Here is a 17,084-nt window from a genome sequence, read left to right on the forward strand (position 1 = left end):
GACACATGACAAAAGAGCAGTCATCAAAAATAGATTTTATTAGACATTTCTGAAAGATGCATAAACCCAAAGGAAAACATTATTCTATTCAGTAAACTTGTTCACAGAAAAATGCCTGATGTGACGTCACGACGTGGTGATCTGCTGTTGGTGTGGGATACAACGTGGCTCCACTAAACCAAAGAAGAACACCTGGAGGCAGTTTCAGTCTTTTCAAAAGCCTGTCCTCAACTGTTCATGCACAGCAACTTCTTTTAGGCATGGTTTCGGTCAGTAGAAGTGCATCTTCACACTGGCGTTCATGCTGAGTTACCAACATCCTAAAATGTACAGAAACCGCAACATATGAGAAGAAAAATCTGTGATCTTACTGTAATATCAGAGGAAGTTCATCCAGCTACCAGTTTATTAGGTAATTAATAGATTAACAGTAGTGGAATCTATTATGGAATCTGAGATAGAATATATGTATGCTGAATTGCTTGCTACATTGATCCCTTTGTCGATTTGTCAGATAAAACAACTACCATGGCAATTTTAAAAATGTTACCAAAGCTTCCCTCTGAAGATTTGCGTGCATAAAACAAACAAACAAAACAAAAGACAACATTTACACTCAGCACCTCCCTCTTCTCATTTATTATTAGCCTTTGATAGGATTTTTAATAGGGATTACATTTAAAAGTCACAAATGGGCAAAGCTACAACAGAAAAGTACAGAAGGATTATCTGTAATATTATATAAACGCTCCAGAGGATTTTCATAATGTGATTCTGTAAATCACAAAAATGTGATGCCATACCCTGCCAGGTGATTCATTAGCTCCTCCACGTTCAATCCATTCCTGGCACTGCACTCATAAAACAAAGCTTGATGTTGCTGTATAACCAAAAAAATTAGACTTTTTTTTATACATTTGTGGCTTTCCAATTTTAGAAATTTGGGTGAATAGTCTAATGCGCCTCACCTCTGCCAGTTTTTGACCCTCTTCTGTTCTCACTTCTCTACGCTGATTGTCTGCCAAGTCCAGCTTGTTCCCCAGCAGCATTAGTACAGCACCTTCACACATCTTCTCCTGAGACAAACATACAGCGGGTTTATAGTACACGCTATACATAAAGGAGATACACCAAAGAGGTCACCCCAATAATATATATAAAATCTGAGCAGCTCCTTCAGTGGGAGACTGCAGCACCCACGGTGTGGGATGGAGAGATTTTGCCGGTCTTTCCTCCACACTGCTGTCAGACTCCACAACAAAGACTTTTGCAGCTGATCAAACCCTCACACGTGCAATAAGACTGCTATATGTGCAATTCTAAATGCTATATGTGCAATTCTTATACAATTCTTCTTCTGACGAAGTTGTACTTTTGTATTTTCTTACTCAGTTGTATATAGCATTTGTATTTCTATTTTATTCTATTGTGTATATTATTCTATTCTATTCTATTGTATATAGTATTTTATTGCATTCCAGTGTTTTTCTAATTTCTGCTACATAACTTTGCACTTTTCCTGCAACAAAACAAATTTCCCACCTGTGGGACTAATAAAGGTCATCTTATATAAAAAAGGAATCAAAGTTAGGACTGAGATTCGTGCATCGCCATTACGTCAGTAACTTTCACGTATATTCAAATAAGGATCCACTGTTTTGCATGCTTTTACATCAAACCATGGTAGTGCCGCCTACTCACCCTGATGGAGTCCATCCATCCTCTCACTGCAGTGAAGGAGGCGGAGTGCGTTACATCATACATGGCAAGGATGCCGTCGGCCTTTCGGTAGTACTGCTCAGTGATGCTGCGAAACCTAAAAAACAGATTCGACGTAAAACATCCTGCACCTCGGATGATTTTGTGTGCTTGTGTAAACATCTCTGACCTCTCCTGCCCTGCAGTGTCCCACAGCTGCAGGATGATGGTGGTGGAGTCCACAGTTATACTCTTCATCTTAAAATCTATACCTATGAACAACAAAGCCTAATGACTTCATGCTCGACTTCAATACATAAATCAAACATTTACTTCAACATACACACAGTAGATTTCTATACACTGATGAGCACGTAGATTGCTGTGAAAAGACTTACCAACGGTAGTGCTGACTTTACTGTCGGAGCGCCCTGTGCAATAATACTGGATGAAGGAGCTCTTACCCACCCCCGAGTTACCCAGAAACACAACCTTGAACACTTGCTGAGTACTGACAGCTTTGCTCTAGAATTCAGATAAAAGAATCAAAGGTGACATTTTGATCAATCTAATATTTGAAAAGTTTAATTTTTTTTTTTGAGTGACCAGTCGTTGTTTAAGCCCTAAACCAAAAGCCTCAAAACATAATTTCCATCATTACTGCTCAGTTTTGTTGCTGCATCTGCGCTATTAAATAATTATTTCTCAGATATATTATGTGTATTTGTAGATTTTACATTTTCCCTACCTGAGTTTGGGTCTGTTCAACATTTTCACCCCTGACTCTACATGACGGTTGGTGTTTCTTGGATGATATTGTCACCTCTGTCTTTTTGTCCTGCTCCAACTCATCAGCAGAGCACGGCTGTCTTCAGAATCAATAAATACACAAAATTAGTGGCTGCCTATATCCATCTCCTACATCACTGCAAAAATGACAAACAGATGCACTATGTATACAAACCTTTTCATTGGCTTGTCCTCCAGTAAGTAGTTACCTATAACTGACCCTCTCTTCTGCAAAGCCTGTGTGACATTTGGAGTCTACAAGGTTTTTGTAGAAAGTGAGGCAGAAGAAATATGTAGCATTAAGATTTCATACTTGTCCACAGATTTATAAAGTATTAAAGATTTATGGATGTAGCATGGTGCATATCCAAGGTAAATCAGATGCACCTTGGACAGATGAGATCAAAGTGTTTGGTTATAACGCTCAGTGCGATGTCTGGTGAAAACCAAACACAGGATATCAGCACAAAAGCCTCATGTGGTGGTGGAGGAGGGTTTATGATTTTGATGTTTTGTAGCCACAGACTTGGGAATATTGGCTTCATTCAAAATGACTACTTCAAGTTATTGTGCTGAACTCTACAAACTACTGAATTATGTCTATTGTACTTGATTTTATCACAGGACTGCACTCATGAGTGTGTGATCTCTGTATCAATTCCACTTGCTTCCACTGGTAAACTATTTACAGTGTACATTTAAAATGCAGGAATGCAGTCCAACTATGATTATTTATTTATTTTTAACTGTGCACTCATGTTTGTAGATTTTAAAAAAATACAATAGATAAATAAATAAAGAGGCAGTCTTTGCGTCAAGATTGATATTTTTTTTAAAAGAAATACTCATGAGATTATTTGCACATTTTATACAAAAATGCTTTATGTTTGTTTTGTGAAACAACGAGGATGAGCGGAACCTGCTGAAAGTTGCTAAATTAGATTATCAGTCATGAAAAGTCTGAGAAAAAGTTTTATTAGATTGAAAAAGAAAATACTTTAGTTCACCTGAATTTGTACAGTGAAATGTGACCAATAAACATAAATAGAACATTTTCTTTTCCTTCAAGTTGACACAGGACAGAATAAACGTCTAGTCAACAGAAACCTTCAGTTCACTGAGCACATCCATAGAAAAATAACATTGCAAAAGGCTGTGTCAGCAACATTAATTAATAACCAAAAAAATAACAGCTGCCCATATAAATAATAACAGATGATGTAAAACATGAATCTATTCCAAGTTTTAGCTTAGGGTGGATCAACCTGCTGTGTCCACGGCACACAAACATCTTCACTAGGTAGGTAATATGTTAAGGGCAGAGGAGGAAGGACAGCATGTCTGTGACTAACCCTCTTCTGAGACTGTTGGGCGTCTTTCTCATCTCGCAGCCTTTTGTTCATATCCCTGACACACACACACACACACACACACACACACAAGAAATCTATTTAGAGACATCCTCACACGGGGAGACCCGTGTCTCAAATGGTGAATTCAATTTTTAAAAAGAAAAGAAAAAGACCACGGGTAAGTTTGAATAGTGCATTTTCCTTGGGAAGCTTCCTAACTGAGAAATGTGAAAAGGAAATATCTGCACGGCATCCGCAGTAGGAGCTGTTTGAACTCTCCAAAAAATAAGGAAAGGCGCTTTGATGCTTCCTTTATTACAGGATACACCGGACCAGTCTTATGAAAGGAGAGAAGATGGTGCTGTCCCAAAATCATTTCATGCCATAACCTACTGATATGTTTTGAATTTTTAAAAACAGCTTGTTAAATGCACAGGAAAGGAAACTGACATTTGATAGAGTGGGTTTCACTTTATATTAGCAATGTCCATTGCTGTATTGCCAATGTGCTTTCTCCTACAGGTCTCATTCAATGAAGTGATATTTTTCACTGACTGTTCTCATTTCTATGACCTGCATAAAACAACAAGGTGAGATGAAGATATGAGTTTTGTAGTTTATCTTATGGCGGTGTTAAGGAGTCTAGTGTAAGTGTGGCTGGATTTTTGGACTATTCAAACATACCTGTAGTCTGTGAACTTGGCATTAACTGAAACAGCAGATAGTTTTAGACTTACCTCAATATCTCCAGTTGTCTCAAAAGACTCTCTTTCTCTTTCTTCATGTTCCTTGACACCTTTATCACGTTTCTAAGTGAAGCAAACAAAAGATTTTAAATCTTTACTTGATCCAGATGTCTTAGCTAATTACTGACCTATTTCTAATCTTTTATTTCAAAAAAAAATCTTGAAGGAGTTGTTGTAAAATGGCCAACTGATCATTTGCAAGTAGAGTTCAGCCTTCTCACCATAGCACAGAAACAGCACTAGTGAAGGTTACAAATGATGTTCCAGTGGCCCCTGACAGCAGACTCATCTCTATCCTTGTCCTGTTAGACCTCAGTGCAGCATTTGATACCACTGACCACAACATTTTACTAGAGATTAGGACACACTGCTCATCTTAAAGGGCCTTTAATACATATGGTACCTGGTAGAGATATATGTGAGATGCACTGGTTTAAATCATAGATAATCATGAAAATGGGGAATCTTTTTAAAACATGGAAGTTAGTCATGGAGCTCCACAGGGCTCTGAGCTGGAACTAGAGATGGCACGATACCACTTTTTTATGTCCGATACCGATACCGATATCATAAATTTGGATATCTGCCGATACCGATATGAATCCGATATAGTGTGTTTTTTAATCAATAAAACGTTTTTTTAATATCTTGCTGCATTTTGTATAAGTTTATACTCAAGTTTAAATAAATAACTAAAGCTATTCGGTTATACCTGTATGTAAAAAATACACTGCACTATATTTCATAGTTCAGCAACACTGATCAATCTAATAAACTTAAACCTGCTCCATCCTCCCTATTCTGGTATTTTAAAGAGTACTTAGCAGAAATATTAAGCAACCTAACTAATAGGGTTGCAAACTCCCAGCAAAAAAAAAAAAAAAAGGGAACAACCGCCCAACCTCCAACTCATGATGCTTAATTGATGTAATCAAATTTAATTTGATGCAGGGGGAAAATGCACAGAAATAAATTATTTTTCAAGAATAATTAAATAGATTCAACATCTTTCTTCAACAGAATTGCAGACTGCACAGACGGTATCTTCCCAAAGGAAAAAGTAGTATAGCTTACTAGGGTTTATTAGACTTAACAGTTACTATATACAGTAATGGACTTCTATATATTTTACATCAGATTAAAACTTTGGGTGTAAGAGTCAGATAATTATTTATTAAAAGCTCGACATTTTAAATGAGAATAAGAAAGAAAAGTATGTCTTTGTGCCCCCTTTTCCCTGTTCATGCCCTATCGGCCCCCTGGCTACACTTTGCTAGATCCGCCCCTGCACAGTTACCAGCCGTCAGCTACGTAGAAAAAGATCCTGGTGTAGAAAGTAATATTAAATAAATTCTAACAACAGCTTATCAAGCTTAAACGTGCTGCTGGTCTTCAGCCGCTGGTTTCCTCTTTTTGGTGAGAAGTGGGCCAAAAACTAAGAAGAGAGACGGACTCGCGACAGAAAAGCCGATCAGCTGATCATTAAGCAGTTTCACGATTGAAGTAGCAGCAGGAGAGAGAGAGAGAGAGAGAGAGGCAGTCGCTCCATATATCGGTTGTTAAGCTTAACGTGGGAATGCTTTACAAACATTCAGAGATGAACTTACACTCTTGCTTTACTTCTCTCTGGGAAAACGTCCTTGGAGATGAAATGCTGGTTTGCTAGCAAGGCTACAAATACACACAGCAGCTCTATCAGGTGATGCATACGGTTATGAGCCGAGTTACGCCTGTAGCAAGTTTTGTGAGGTGCTTTTTTGATATTGAATGGATCGGATTACATTTTTTATTTCTCGCCGATATCCGATCCAGTAATTTGGGTCAGTATCGGACCGATACCGATACGTAATATCGGATAGCTGGAACCAATAGTTTTTAATATTATGCATGCTTCCCTTAAACAATATTGTTAAAAAACACTGCATACATTTTCATAGTTATGAAGATGATACCCAGCATTATTTATCCATGAAGCCAGATGATAAAAATCTACTACTATCTAAAATACATCCTTCAGCGAGCACATTAAACAAATGTTTTCTTTAATTGCTGATTTCATTCATTTGCACAGTGCCTCTAAAATCAGAAGCGTCCTGTCTCAGAGTGATTCTGAAAAAAATAGCTTCTACATTTATTACTTGTAGGCTAGAGTATTCTAATTCACTATCATCAGGTTGTCTTAAAAGCTCCCTGATAAGCCTTCAGTTGATCCAGAACACTGCAACAAGAGTACAAACCAGGACTAGAAACAGAGTGAGCATGTTTCTCCCATTTTAACTTCTCTTCATCACCTGCCTGTTAAATTCAGAATATAATTTATAATCCTTCTCTTCACACTCAAACTCTTGACCGACTCAGATGTCTGCCCCTACCTGAGCCTGGTTCAGTCAGGGGTTTCTTCCTGTTAAAAGCGAGTTTTTCCTTCCTTTTGTTGCAAAGTGCTTGCTTATAGAAGGTTGTGTGATTGTTGGGGTTTCTTTCTAATATTATCTCCCTTGCAATATGCAGGGCATGGGGCCTGTCGTTGTGAATTGGTGCCAAATAAATTAAAGTAAATTAAATTAAAAATTTAAAAAAAAAAGTTTCAGCCATACCACATGCAGACACACTGTTTTTAATGACTTCAAAGCTGGTGCTAAGGCATCATCTGGACCTTGGTTAATCACCTCTGTCTGGCCAGTTGTTCTTGCGCAGTGCTGATCTGCGCCAAGTTGAGCTGAGCCAACGCAGCCTGCAACTGTTCTTTGTTGCGCTCCACCTGCTCCTGTAACTGCATGTTGAGGTCCTGAAGCTGCTGGTTCTGCTCTTTGATGTTTACTTGCTCGTGGCTCAGCTGGCGCATTCGGGTCTCAAGCTGAGAACAAAGACAGATCCTGTTCGCATTAAAATATAACGCCCTTCATAATGAGATGAGTACAGTTCGGATGCCTACCTCCGTCTGTTTTTTCAGCGTATTCTCCAACTCCTGTTCCCGCATCCTCAACTCCTCCTCAAGTATTTTCCCTTTCTCCTTCTGTTTAATACTGTCCTTGATTTCACAATAAATTCATTAAATGCTAATTTGAGGTACACCTGCTAAATGGAACAACAGTGCAACTACCACATATCTATACCTGAGCAAGGAGCTTCTCTCTCTCCTCTCTGATTTGACTTTCCATTTCCTCATATATAGACCGAACAACCTGATCATGTTCGCTCTCCCGTCTAATGCAGAAGAAAAACAACAACACAAAATCTCAGCATAATCCAAACACTCACAGTTAAACTACTTAAAATGAATGTATTGGAAGGAAGGTGCGACCTGCGTAAGGCTTGTTCCAGACTGTCTCTCTCTTTCATGGTGTCTTGTAAATGGGACACTGCATGGACCAAGATGCCCTCTAGGACGCTCAGCATCTCTGGTCGGTCTCTCTGGAGCTCACACCACAGAGTACACAGCTCCTGCTGACTGACACACAGCACAATACACAACTGTTAATGTGACCGAAAAACAAAACTAACTGTGACTGCACGACATCACTTGTTTATATGAAAAGAGAAGGTGCTGAGTTTAAATGTTGAACTGCATAAACACATTTACATATTGAAGAAGTCCTTGAAGATTCCTTTAAATAAACAGTCCTTTGAAACATTACCATCCATACTGCTCCATAATGCACATCACATTAAACCTTGAAGTAGCAGAAGACCACGCCTGGTGTCAATTTTTCAGTCAAAAATAAAACTCAATCGCAGCAGATGATGCATTTAAACTATTTTATGAGAACAGTATGAACATAGTGTATATGCTAACATTTGAGGATGAAGGTGAGGTTACTGTACACAGCTGCTGCAGTGAAACTGAATGGGAAATCTTGGTGGACAGTCTAAAGGGAAGCTAATGGTAAAGATTTTAGGGCAGAGTACTCACTCTTTGAAAAGTTTGTCAGTGCCAAGCTCCGTTAGTATGTTTACAAATCTAACAGCACTGGGGTCCTGAGAAAAGTCCGCCTCGTCCAGTTCTTCTTCTGCTTCATCCTGATCCAGGTCTGTCACCTCCTCCAGCTCCACCTGCTCACCTACACCACAGAAAATAGAACCGAGGAATTACATAATGTGCTTATTTAATCATCCGCTTTTAAAACAGTTCTAAAATGACTGAGTGCAGCGTGCTCACCGAGCCCAGTGTTGAACTCCACAGGAGTGAGGTAACCATTGCCCTCTCTGTCCAGACTGTCAAAGACTGTTTCTAGCTGTTCAGGGGTCAGTGGCAACTCCCACTGTAACCTCTAAAAGCACAATAATATTAGTAATAACACAAAAAACTTTAATCAAATATCAATTTGATGATCAGACTTTCGAAAATGCTGTGAGAAACCGTCAAAAATAATCAGAAGGACGAAGTCATGAAAGCTGAAAATAAGTTAAAATAAAGTTAAAAAGTAAGAAAGAGAACGCAAGAAGAAAAGGAGGATCATGAAAATACAAAACATTAATGCATAGAAAACTGAACAAGTAGAGGAGATGACAAAGTTCAAGACTCTGCAGACAGTCTAAATGTTGCTCCTCTACCACATTAGCTGCTCACCTGCATGTCCTGCTTTGTGATGAACCCTTTTCCCTCTTTGTCACAGAGCAGAAACAGCTGTTTGGCCTTGCTCATGGTCTTTGCCAGCGGGCTCAGGGGAACTGGCTCCCTGCTGCGGGGTGAAGCTAGCGGACTACGCCCGTGGCCTGATCTGGGGCTCCCAGGAGGCAGAGTCCGCGCTCTGGGGCTCAGTTGCACTGCCTCGCCACTGCCTTCACCCACCAGCACCTCATCATCGTCCAGCCACTTAGACATTGCTGCACAGAGACAGATGGGTGTGGGTTTGAATGTGTCTATCATTAAGTACAGGCTATGTAAACATGCTTATCTTCTAGTATATCACATGATAGTGAACACACGATCGTAATAATATTTCAGCTATGCTAAATTTATTCATCCATGAATAACGCTGCTTGTCCGGCACAGTTTTAGAATTACGTTTGCTTACATTTTTGGGCCTACTTTTTAGTATTGCAAGATAGTGCAAGAAACAGGACCTTGACCCTCCCTTGTCAAACAAGAGGTGCAGAAAAAACTAGCTATTGACTCTACACATCATGTGAGCTCCTGTGACCGGCTGTCTGATCAGTCGTGTCTATGCTACATTTTAGGACATTTTTTAGGAATGCAGTGTGACACACTTTGATAAAGAAAATGGCTTTTATTGAACACATTTTGTTCTATAAACATTTTCATAGATAATTTTGAATCCCCTGAAAGGCTTGACAAGAACTCCTCATTCAGATGAGCCAGTTGTCCTCACTGTTTATATAGATTAAAAAAAATCTAACCTATGAATGAGCACCAGGATGCGTGGAAGGTAAAAAACAGGATGGTGTCATGTGAAAAGAATTAGTGTCCTCGAATGGGAGGGAGGATAGCTACGGGAGAGGAGATGCAAATTAAACATTTGCAGTTGTTTGCATTGTCAGAACAACCACAATTGCAAACAAATTTTACTTGCAGGAATTGTTGGGGGAAAAACAGCCTCCATGACAACATGACTGTTCATATAAAACAGTGATTTATCAGGGTTACCAGCGTCACACATGATCATTCTTCAAGTAAGATGACATTGCTATTACTCAGGATAGCCATTTCAGTGTAAACACAACTAAACGTACTACTAAACTGATCCAGAAGTAAGAACTACTTTCTTTCTGGACATCCTTACGCTACATTGAATTAAAATACGGTCTGCCTCAGTGGTTGATAAAATATTGCCTTTCTTTCCATGGCGTGCTATCTATAAAGGCATAAAATCCCAAACACTGATTATCGCAGTAAATTATCGTACTGATTATCTATGAAGCCTTCACAACTTGGGTGTAATATTAAGGGATACACTGCAATTCCAGATAAGAGACCTGTGTAAACACTGTATGCTGAAGATTTTGTATGACACCTCAGATTCCCAATAAGCCAAAGGTCATATCAAAACTTTTAAGCATTTAAAAACACTTCTTAGTAAGCTCTAAGTTTGGTGCAAATGTAGGCAGCACCGGGGACTGAGACAACATGCTGTAGGGTACAAAAATAACTGAGGCAAACTTAAGAGTCAAGCATTCGATCACATCCTGTCTGACTGTGTGAATGTATTTAGAACATATGTTGAACATGTGCTGAGTTCCTCTTCATTAAATGCGACAGTTTGTAAAATGCAGTTCAGTGTTGATGGCTGTAATTTAGCAAGATCACTCACAATTAATTAAAGTGAGTAAATATGCCCCGTTTTAGAGCAAAGTGTCAAGCACGGGAAACTAAAACCAGCGAAAGGAGACGTGTGCATTTATTATTAACGGGGGAGAGAACCTGCACTACAAAACAACAGGTTGTCAACTTGACACAACACAGAGAAGGTGGCGATTAGCGCGACGAATAGCATTTCTAAATGATTCGCTTTACTGCGCTGTTTGACAACTCTAGGAAGTTGAAGAAACTTTCACAACTTACCTGCGGTGTGCTGAACTCAGGTCTACAGTCATTACCTTTGATCACCTCGGAGGCATTCAAACACTTACTCACGCCGCTGGGTGGCAGTGACGACCTCGCGTGACAGGAAGATTACCGTAATATATGCCGCAGCAAGGCGGATTTGAGACACTCGGAAATTTCTACTAAGTTATTACGCTTATTCGTTCAGTTTTTAGAAAGCAACCATCCACGTTTCCACGATACAGATTAATGCCCTGACAAATTGGTGAAAATTAATTACTTTGGGAATTTTGTATTTTTGCTGAAAGCTCGGAAAAAAACTTACTACCGTTGTTACGGTAACAAGAAGCGTTACCATGGAATTAGCGGAAATACATCTGCTAGTGCCGAAAATCAGAAGTAGATGCTTGAATAGCGGCGTTTGCGAATGAAAAGGGAGTTTTTTGTGATTTATTGGTGCTTTCTGCCTCACGTAGACTTGGTTTCATCATTTACATCAATTTTTTTTCTCGTAAGTATATGTCAGTTAAATTATGTTTGTGAACCCTGCTTGCGTAACAATGAGCAGCAATGTGTTAGCGTAGCAAACGTGTCTGGGGGGAGTTCATCGCCAGCCGAGTGATTTGTTGTGGAAAAGATAAGCCTATAGTTCCTCTATTATCCGTCTTTTGGATTAACTCCAGACTGGACTAAAAGGGCAACCGTAAGATGTAGATTAGGTAGATGAAAAGAAAACGAGAAAGAGTACTTCGAAAACAGCGACTAAACAAGAGGTGTTTCAGTCTGAGTAAGTTTACTTGGATCAGATCTATAATCCTAGTAGTGACCTTTCCATGCCCGCCTGTGTAACAACATGAGCACGTTGACCTTACGTGATTAGATTCAATGCTTATTTGGCTCGACTGAGACAGAAATTTCATCAACCCCTCGTTCACAGTGGAGATGGCTAGCGGGCTAAGATATGAGTTGGACGACATGGGCATTTTCATCGCTTTTAAAATGTCTTTGTTGTTTCAGTTGCTTCTCTTCTTCCTCCCAGGTAGTGCAGCATATCTGGAGATTTCCCACATCTGAGATGTCAGCATGCTGCTTTTGGCAGGATTGAATCCATTTCATCAGATATCTTGGACAGGCGGCACTCATCGCAGAGATATTTTTTTCATCTAGGACAACTAACATGTTCAGTGACAGCGGAGCAAACCGGATTGGAGAATATAATATGTACAATTTAACGTAAAAGCGACCAGTGCTTACTGCAAATGGATTATTGTGGCTCATTAATGTCTTGCTCCAGATAAGTCGTTTCTTGCTGAAGTATGTAGGAGGGTAGAGTTGACCAAAGACATCGGTTTCACCACCAAATACCAAGAAAATACAACAGTAGAAGGAGACTTTGAAGAGAAGACACCGTGGAGCTGTGGGATTGCACCACCAGCCCTTGAAGATGCTCCAGACCGGCAACTACTCACTGGTGCTGCTGATCCAGCTGACACTGTTGGCCTATGACCTCTTTGTCAACTCTTTCAGTGAACTTCTGAGAGGAGCAGCTGTCATCCAACTTGTGCTTTTCATGTGAGTCACAGAGCTCTGTGCTGATGAGATTGAATTATTTTATAACCGATTACCAAACACATGAGCAATTTCTCAATTTTTTTTTTTACTACATACAGAGTTAGAGATATTTGATGTCATCTTTCATTATATGAATTGAGATCTCTAGAATTTGATAGATGTTATAACAATGTGCATTTTTTGTGTTTATGTCACTTGCTTTTCTTGTTTTTAGTGCATTATAAAGAAAGTTACTGCTAAATTTAATAGATTAATAAGTACTATGGTTACATTAAATATTTAACGTTTAACGTTTTCAGATGCAAGTTAAGTCTTTGCTTATTAATCATCTAATTCTTCTCATCTAATGCCATAGACGACTTAAAGCCCAGGCTTATGCTGATTTAATACTAAAAAATCTATTAATAATAATAAAATAATACTTTTATTCCTGAAAGGTTACTCTTTGTACCATTTATGTGTCATTTATTAAGTGGTTGGTTTCTGTTACATAGCCAGTTTTCCTGCCATCAAACATTTTGCACTCATTAGAGGAATTCTTGGCTGTTACACGGACAGCGTCTCACTTTAATGTCTGACATGCAATCTAGTTTTTGTTGGTATGATATCAATAAAAAAGAAAGCCGTACTGCAAATTAACTATTAAAAAAACTGTGTTTGCAGCATCCAGGACATTGCCATCTTGTTCAACGTGATCATCATCCTCCTGATGATGTTCAACACATACGTGTTCCAGGTCGGCCTGGTGTCGCTGCTTCTGGAGAGGTTCAGGGCCCTGCTGGTATTCTCTACTCTTTACCTGACCCTTAGCATCTGCTTCCACTGCTTGGTGCTGGTATGCTTTCAAACTGTTGTTTGCAAATTAGAAGTCATATATGAAGATCCATCTTCTGAGACTTTTCTTTTGTTTTTCTTTTTGCCAGAACCTAAGATGGCTTAATTCAAACAGTTTTGTTTGGACAGATGGCCTCCAAGCTCTTTTTGTTTTTCAGAGAACAGGTAATTGACGAATTAATTTCAGAGATACATCTCCCACCCCAGCTATTCTGTTGTCACTGACTAACTGTGCTTCTTTCTGTTAACAGCGGCTGTGTTTTATTACTACTTATACAAACGTACAGCAGAGTACATGGGAGACCCGAGGCTGTACGAGGACTCTCTGTGGCTGCGTGATGCCTTCGCCAGATCTCGTCAGTGAAGCAGACACTTTTTAAGAGACTGTGGAAAAAACATATCACTGGGCATCACTAGCTAATCCTAACTTTGGATTTTTTTTTAACCCATTTTTATATTCGGAAATCCTTGCACTATTAACCATATCTAACAAAGCAACAATGACGTGTGTGTGTGTATATATATATATATATATTTTACACATAAGTGGAACTTAATAACTCATAACAGGGATGAAGCAAAGTGTCAACCGCTGTTTGTGTTTACTGGCTCTTTGTAGCCAAGAGGCTGTGGGTTAAATGGTTTACAGTGGCAGGTAAGCCAAGTGTGGCTTGTGAGTATTGTATTAATAAGGATTGAGTCAGTTAATCTATGTGGCCTTGTAAATCAGTTTGGGTTGCAGACAAGACTGCAACACACTGAGAGAATGTTTTGAAAATGACCAGGTGTAAATGCAGATTTTGCCTCGTAGAGCAAGTTCTTTTTTTAACTGTTTCAATGGGTAGCTTTTAGAAGAGCGTATGCTCATAGTTTTGTTGGAAAGCAGGTGGTCTCTTTTGCCTTATGTAAGATTAGTATGTGCTGTTTACACAATTGTTATTTTAATAATTCAATTTTCATGTGAACTCACTTTTCTTTATTTGGAGATCTTTGAATTGTCTCCGCTGCTTTTATTAAATAAGCTATCTCTAATTCCAGTGTAATCCTTCATCTCGGGGGTAGTCAGTATTATCCAGGAGACAAGGTGAAACAGACTGCTCTATTTTTAACACAAAGATTAATCAGGGATTGAGGGTTTTAGGCACCACTACTGAAACACACCGCGAATAGCCCTGTGTGTGTCAAAATAACCTTGGATTTCTTAAAGAAGTGACAGGTTACGTTCCACCTCAGGTCTGGGCAGATCCCAACACATCAACACTTTATATAACTGTAAAATCTGTTTTATTATGGGATGTGTTGATTATTGTAAACACTGAAGCTGTCAGGATGAACAAAGAAACACACTAAAAGGTTGTACAAATCCCCTTTACTTGTGAAACAAAATCCAGAGTCCATGTGATCCCAAAATATTGTCAGTGCAGTCCAATTAATCCAAAATCCAGTTCATGTTGTGAGTGATGTCCTTTGTTACACTGGAATGTGTCTTTCATTTCTTTTCTTTTTTTAAAGTCAGTCACCTGAAACAGCAGAAAACAATGAGTGTTGATGGTTTCAGCAACTCTAAATTAAAACTACTGCATTTTAAAAAAATAAGGACAGAGTTTGAATGTACCTTCATACATATATCCCAACCCAGAGTAGTAGGAACAGCACACCAAACCCCATGAAAAGTGATGCCACGAGGGAGATCAGCAGCTCTTTGTAGACGTCCCGTGTGTATTTTGTTGATGTCACCTCATAGCTGATGAAAAGTTAAGGCCAACTCAAAGATTAGCGTCTTTGTTCCATTTTAAGCCTAATCTCTTATGCTGCACTGCTGAATATATAGTTATGCAATCTGTTTATTATACAAGATGTACTGCCTTCATTATTTAAAAAAATAAATAAATAAAAAATTGTGACAGCTCAATCTAAAATTAAGATTTTAAAATAAACAGATGGATACCACTGCTTAATTGGCATGAACTAGATGTTTATCTAACATCAAAAACTACTTCTTTAACAACCACTTATTGCAAAAATCCTTAACTGAGAAAGTCAACATTAAAGTTTGATTTATACAGTATTTTTCAAAAAATAGCTGAATAAATAAAAATATTCTTATGGCGTAAAATACTTAAAAAGTGAACATATAAACAGGGGTTTTGTGGTCTGAGTGTTTAGTTTTCTGTATCCATCTGTTGTGTGAGTGGAGCTAAAAACAGATATTGGACATTGTTCTGCTACCTGTCGTGTGGTGCACAGGGTGGTTGGCATACATTAATTATCTAATTCCGCCTCAGTAATTTACATAATCTCTATATCAGCTGATAAAGAAATCTAAACAGACTAATGAAATGAAATCAACTTGCAAAACAAACAAATGGGTAATGCCATGAGACGCACAATACCATGTGTTAATCGTCCTTGCATAACATGGCTTAAGTCACATCCTGCAATACTTAATTTTAGACATATTCCCTACCCCAGTTTGGGAGACAACCTCTTTATTTAAAAAAATAATAATCAGGCTTGCAGCTTTCTTTTTCATAAAGCTGATAGTTTTGCTAGATTGTTTGACTGTGTAACTGCTCATTATTTACACCGATACAGGCTCAGAATACTGAGCAGTTTCCTCCTCACTACTCTGTGTTGATAACATTCATCTTTCCCAAAGTCTGTCCTCTATGCTCTCCTCTTTTGTCTTCCTTCCCCTCAGGCAGTCGACAGCTGTCCCTCCCTAAACCTAGTTCTGCTAACGTTTCTTCCTGAAAAAAAAAGGGTTCTTCCACCCCAGTGTCTCCAAGTACTGGCTCACAGGCAATCATCTGATTATTGGGGTTTACTGTCCAATGGCATCGACTATAAAAACAAGTTCCAGTATGAAGTTTTGTTTGCTTTAATTGCTGCACTTAGTGACGACTTTGGCCAGCTCTGATGCAAGTTAACTTACAGTAAATCGACTGCAACATTCAAAAATTAAAAAGGATACACGAAGAACCAGGCGGTGAAGAACATGCCGATAGCCAGCAGCACCACAGTGAGGTGGGGGAACACAGCCGGGTTCACCGGGCTGGTGTATCTGGTCATGGCCTCGAGTTCCTACAGCCACAGAAGAAAAACAGAAACAAGCCGGCACAAGGGTTAAAAAAAGTTGTTGCTCTAATTCACACTCCAGCCATAATACAGAGAATCTTCAAAGGAGTGCTGCAAATGAGCTAGTATCTCATTTAGCTAACACATCGGCTAACGTCAATAATTTTCACTGATAACAAGGTTTCATATAAAACTCCTTTTTTACTGGTTCATTGCAGAATCACATTCAAAGATAAAAACGTCTATATTTAAGAGTCAAAGTAAATTAAATAATATTAAAGCTACAGTTGCTACCATTTTGTAATGAAGCGGAGCTCCTGCTGCTGCACAGATGAAAAGGCCACGTACTGACTAACACTTCCTGGTATCCTGACGCACAGATGACGTTTAAGGAAGGGGACATTCTCCCTGCTCATTTTAGCCTTTCAGGCGCTTATTTCTTTGAGTGTCTCCTTCTCTTGGACTGTCGACTTTCAGGTCTACATATCCACTCTACATGTGCCGAAGCTGTCA

At 39.0% G+C, this 17,084-nt stretch overlaps 3 protein-coding genes across 5 annotated transcripts; 1 reads left to right on the forward strand and 2 right to left on the reverse strand.

Annotated features, from left to right (window-relative positions):
* Positions 1-119: 119 nt before the first annotated feature.
* On the reverse strand, positions 120-11,432 carry cracr2b (calcium release activated channel regulator 2B). 3 transcript variants are annotated; one of them, XM_006789238.3, is made up of 19 exons: positions 11,106-11,432; positions 9,944-10,033; positions 9,153-9,409; positions 8,742-8,853; positions 8,496-8,643; positions 7,887-8,033; positions 7,699-7,789; positions 7,518-7,613; positions 7,252-7,439; positions 4,577-4,648; positions 3,840-3,894; positions 2,663-2,742; positions 2,447-2,567; positions 2,097-2,223; positions 1,889-1,970; positions 1,702-1,816; positions 969-1,076; positions 804-880; positions 120-320 (listed from the first exon to the last, which is right to left on the reverse strand). In XM_006789238.3, the coding sequence occupies exons 3-19, from the start codon at positions 9,405-9,407 to the stop codon at positions 236-238; spliced, it is 1,959 nt and encodes a 652-aa protein (XP_006789301.2). In that variant the 5' UTR covers positions 9,408-9,409; positions 9,944-10,033; positions 11,106-11,432; the 3' UTR covers positions 120-235. The 3 variants fall into 3 exon arrangements, with proteins under 3 accessions (XP_006789301.2, XP_006789303.2, XP_006789300.2); XM_006789240.3 differs by lacking the exon at positions 9,944-10,033 and having other exon boundaries at positions 11,174-11,432; XM_006789237.3 differs by lacking the exon at positions 9,944-10,033.
* On the forward strand, positions 11,111-14,997 carry tmem138 (transmembrane protein 138). Its single transcript, XM_006789241.3, has 5 exons — positions 11,111-11,598; positions 12,127-12,659; positions 13,323-13,494; positions 13,583-13,658; positions 13,745-14,997. The coding sequence occupies exons 2-5, from the start codon at positions 12,532-12,534 to the stop codon at positions 13,855-13,857; spliced, it is 489 nt and encodes a 162-aa protein (XP_006789304.1). The 5' UTR covers positions 11,111-11,598; positions 12,127-12,531; the 3' UTR covers positions 13,858-14,997.
* tmem258 (transmembrane protein 258) lies at positions 14,755-16,971 on the reverse strand. Its single transcript, XM_006789236.3, has 4 exons — positions 16,866-16,971; positions 16,468-16,577; positions 15,109-15,237; positions 14,755-15,013 (listed from the first exon to the last, which is right to left on the reverse strand). Exons 1-3 carry the CDS (start codon positions 16,866-16,868, stop codon positions 15,111-15,113), a joined length of 240 nt encoding a protein of 79 aa, XP_006789299.1. The 5' UTR covers positions 16,869-16,971; the 3' UTR covers positions 14,755-15,013; positions 15,109-15,110.
* Between the last annotated feature and the right edge of the window lie 113 nt (positions 16,972-17,084).

Source organism: Neolamprologus brichardi, chromosome 7 (genome assembly GCF_056152115.1).
Source record: "Neolamprologus brichardi isolate AB-2024 chromosome 7, ASM5615211v1, whole genome shotgun sequence".
Classification (NCBI taxonomy): domain Eukaryota; kingdom Metazoa; phylum Chordata; class Actinopteri; order Cichliformes; family Cichlidae; genus Neolamprologus; species Neolamprologus brichardi.

What these genes read in the sequence shown, in the direction of transcription:
- cracr2b (XM_006789240.3), bottom strand. Translation starts at nt 9,407, where the DNA reads ATGTCTAAGTGGCTGGACGATGATGAGGTGCTGGTGGGTGAAGGCAGT. An exon ending in TAAAGTCAGCACTACCGTTG is followed by an intron (nt 1,971 to 2,096) that starts GTAAGTCTTTTC and finishes TGTTGTTCATAG; the next exon opens with GTATAGATTTTAAGATGAAG. An exon ending in GATGGATGGACTCCATCAGG is followed by an intron (nt 1,077 to 1,701) that starts GTGAGTAGGCGG and finishes TGTTTGTCTCAG; the next exon opens with GAGAAGATGTGTGAAGGTGC.
- tmem138 (XM_006789241.3), top strand. Translation starts at nt 12,532, where the DNA reads ATGCTCCAGACCGGCAACTACTCACTGGTGCTGCTGATCCAGCTGACA. An exon ending in ATCCAACTTGTGCTTTTCAT is followed by an intron (nt 12,660 to 13,322) that starts GTGAGTCACAGA and finishes CTGTGTTTGCAG; the next exon opens with CATCCAGGACATTGCCATCT. An exon ending in GCTTCCACTGCTTGGTGCTG is followed by an intron (nt 13,495 to 13,582) that starts GTATGCTTTCAA and finishes TCTTTTTGCCAG; the next exon opens with AACCTAAGATGGCTTAATTC.
- tmem258 (XM_006789236.3), bottom strand. An exon ending in TTCACCGCCTGGTTCTTCGT is followed by an intron (nt 15,238 to 16,467) that starts GTATCCTTTTTA and finishes ACTTTTCATCAG; the next exon opens with CTATGAGGTGACATCAACAA.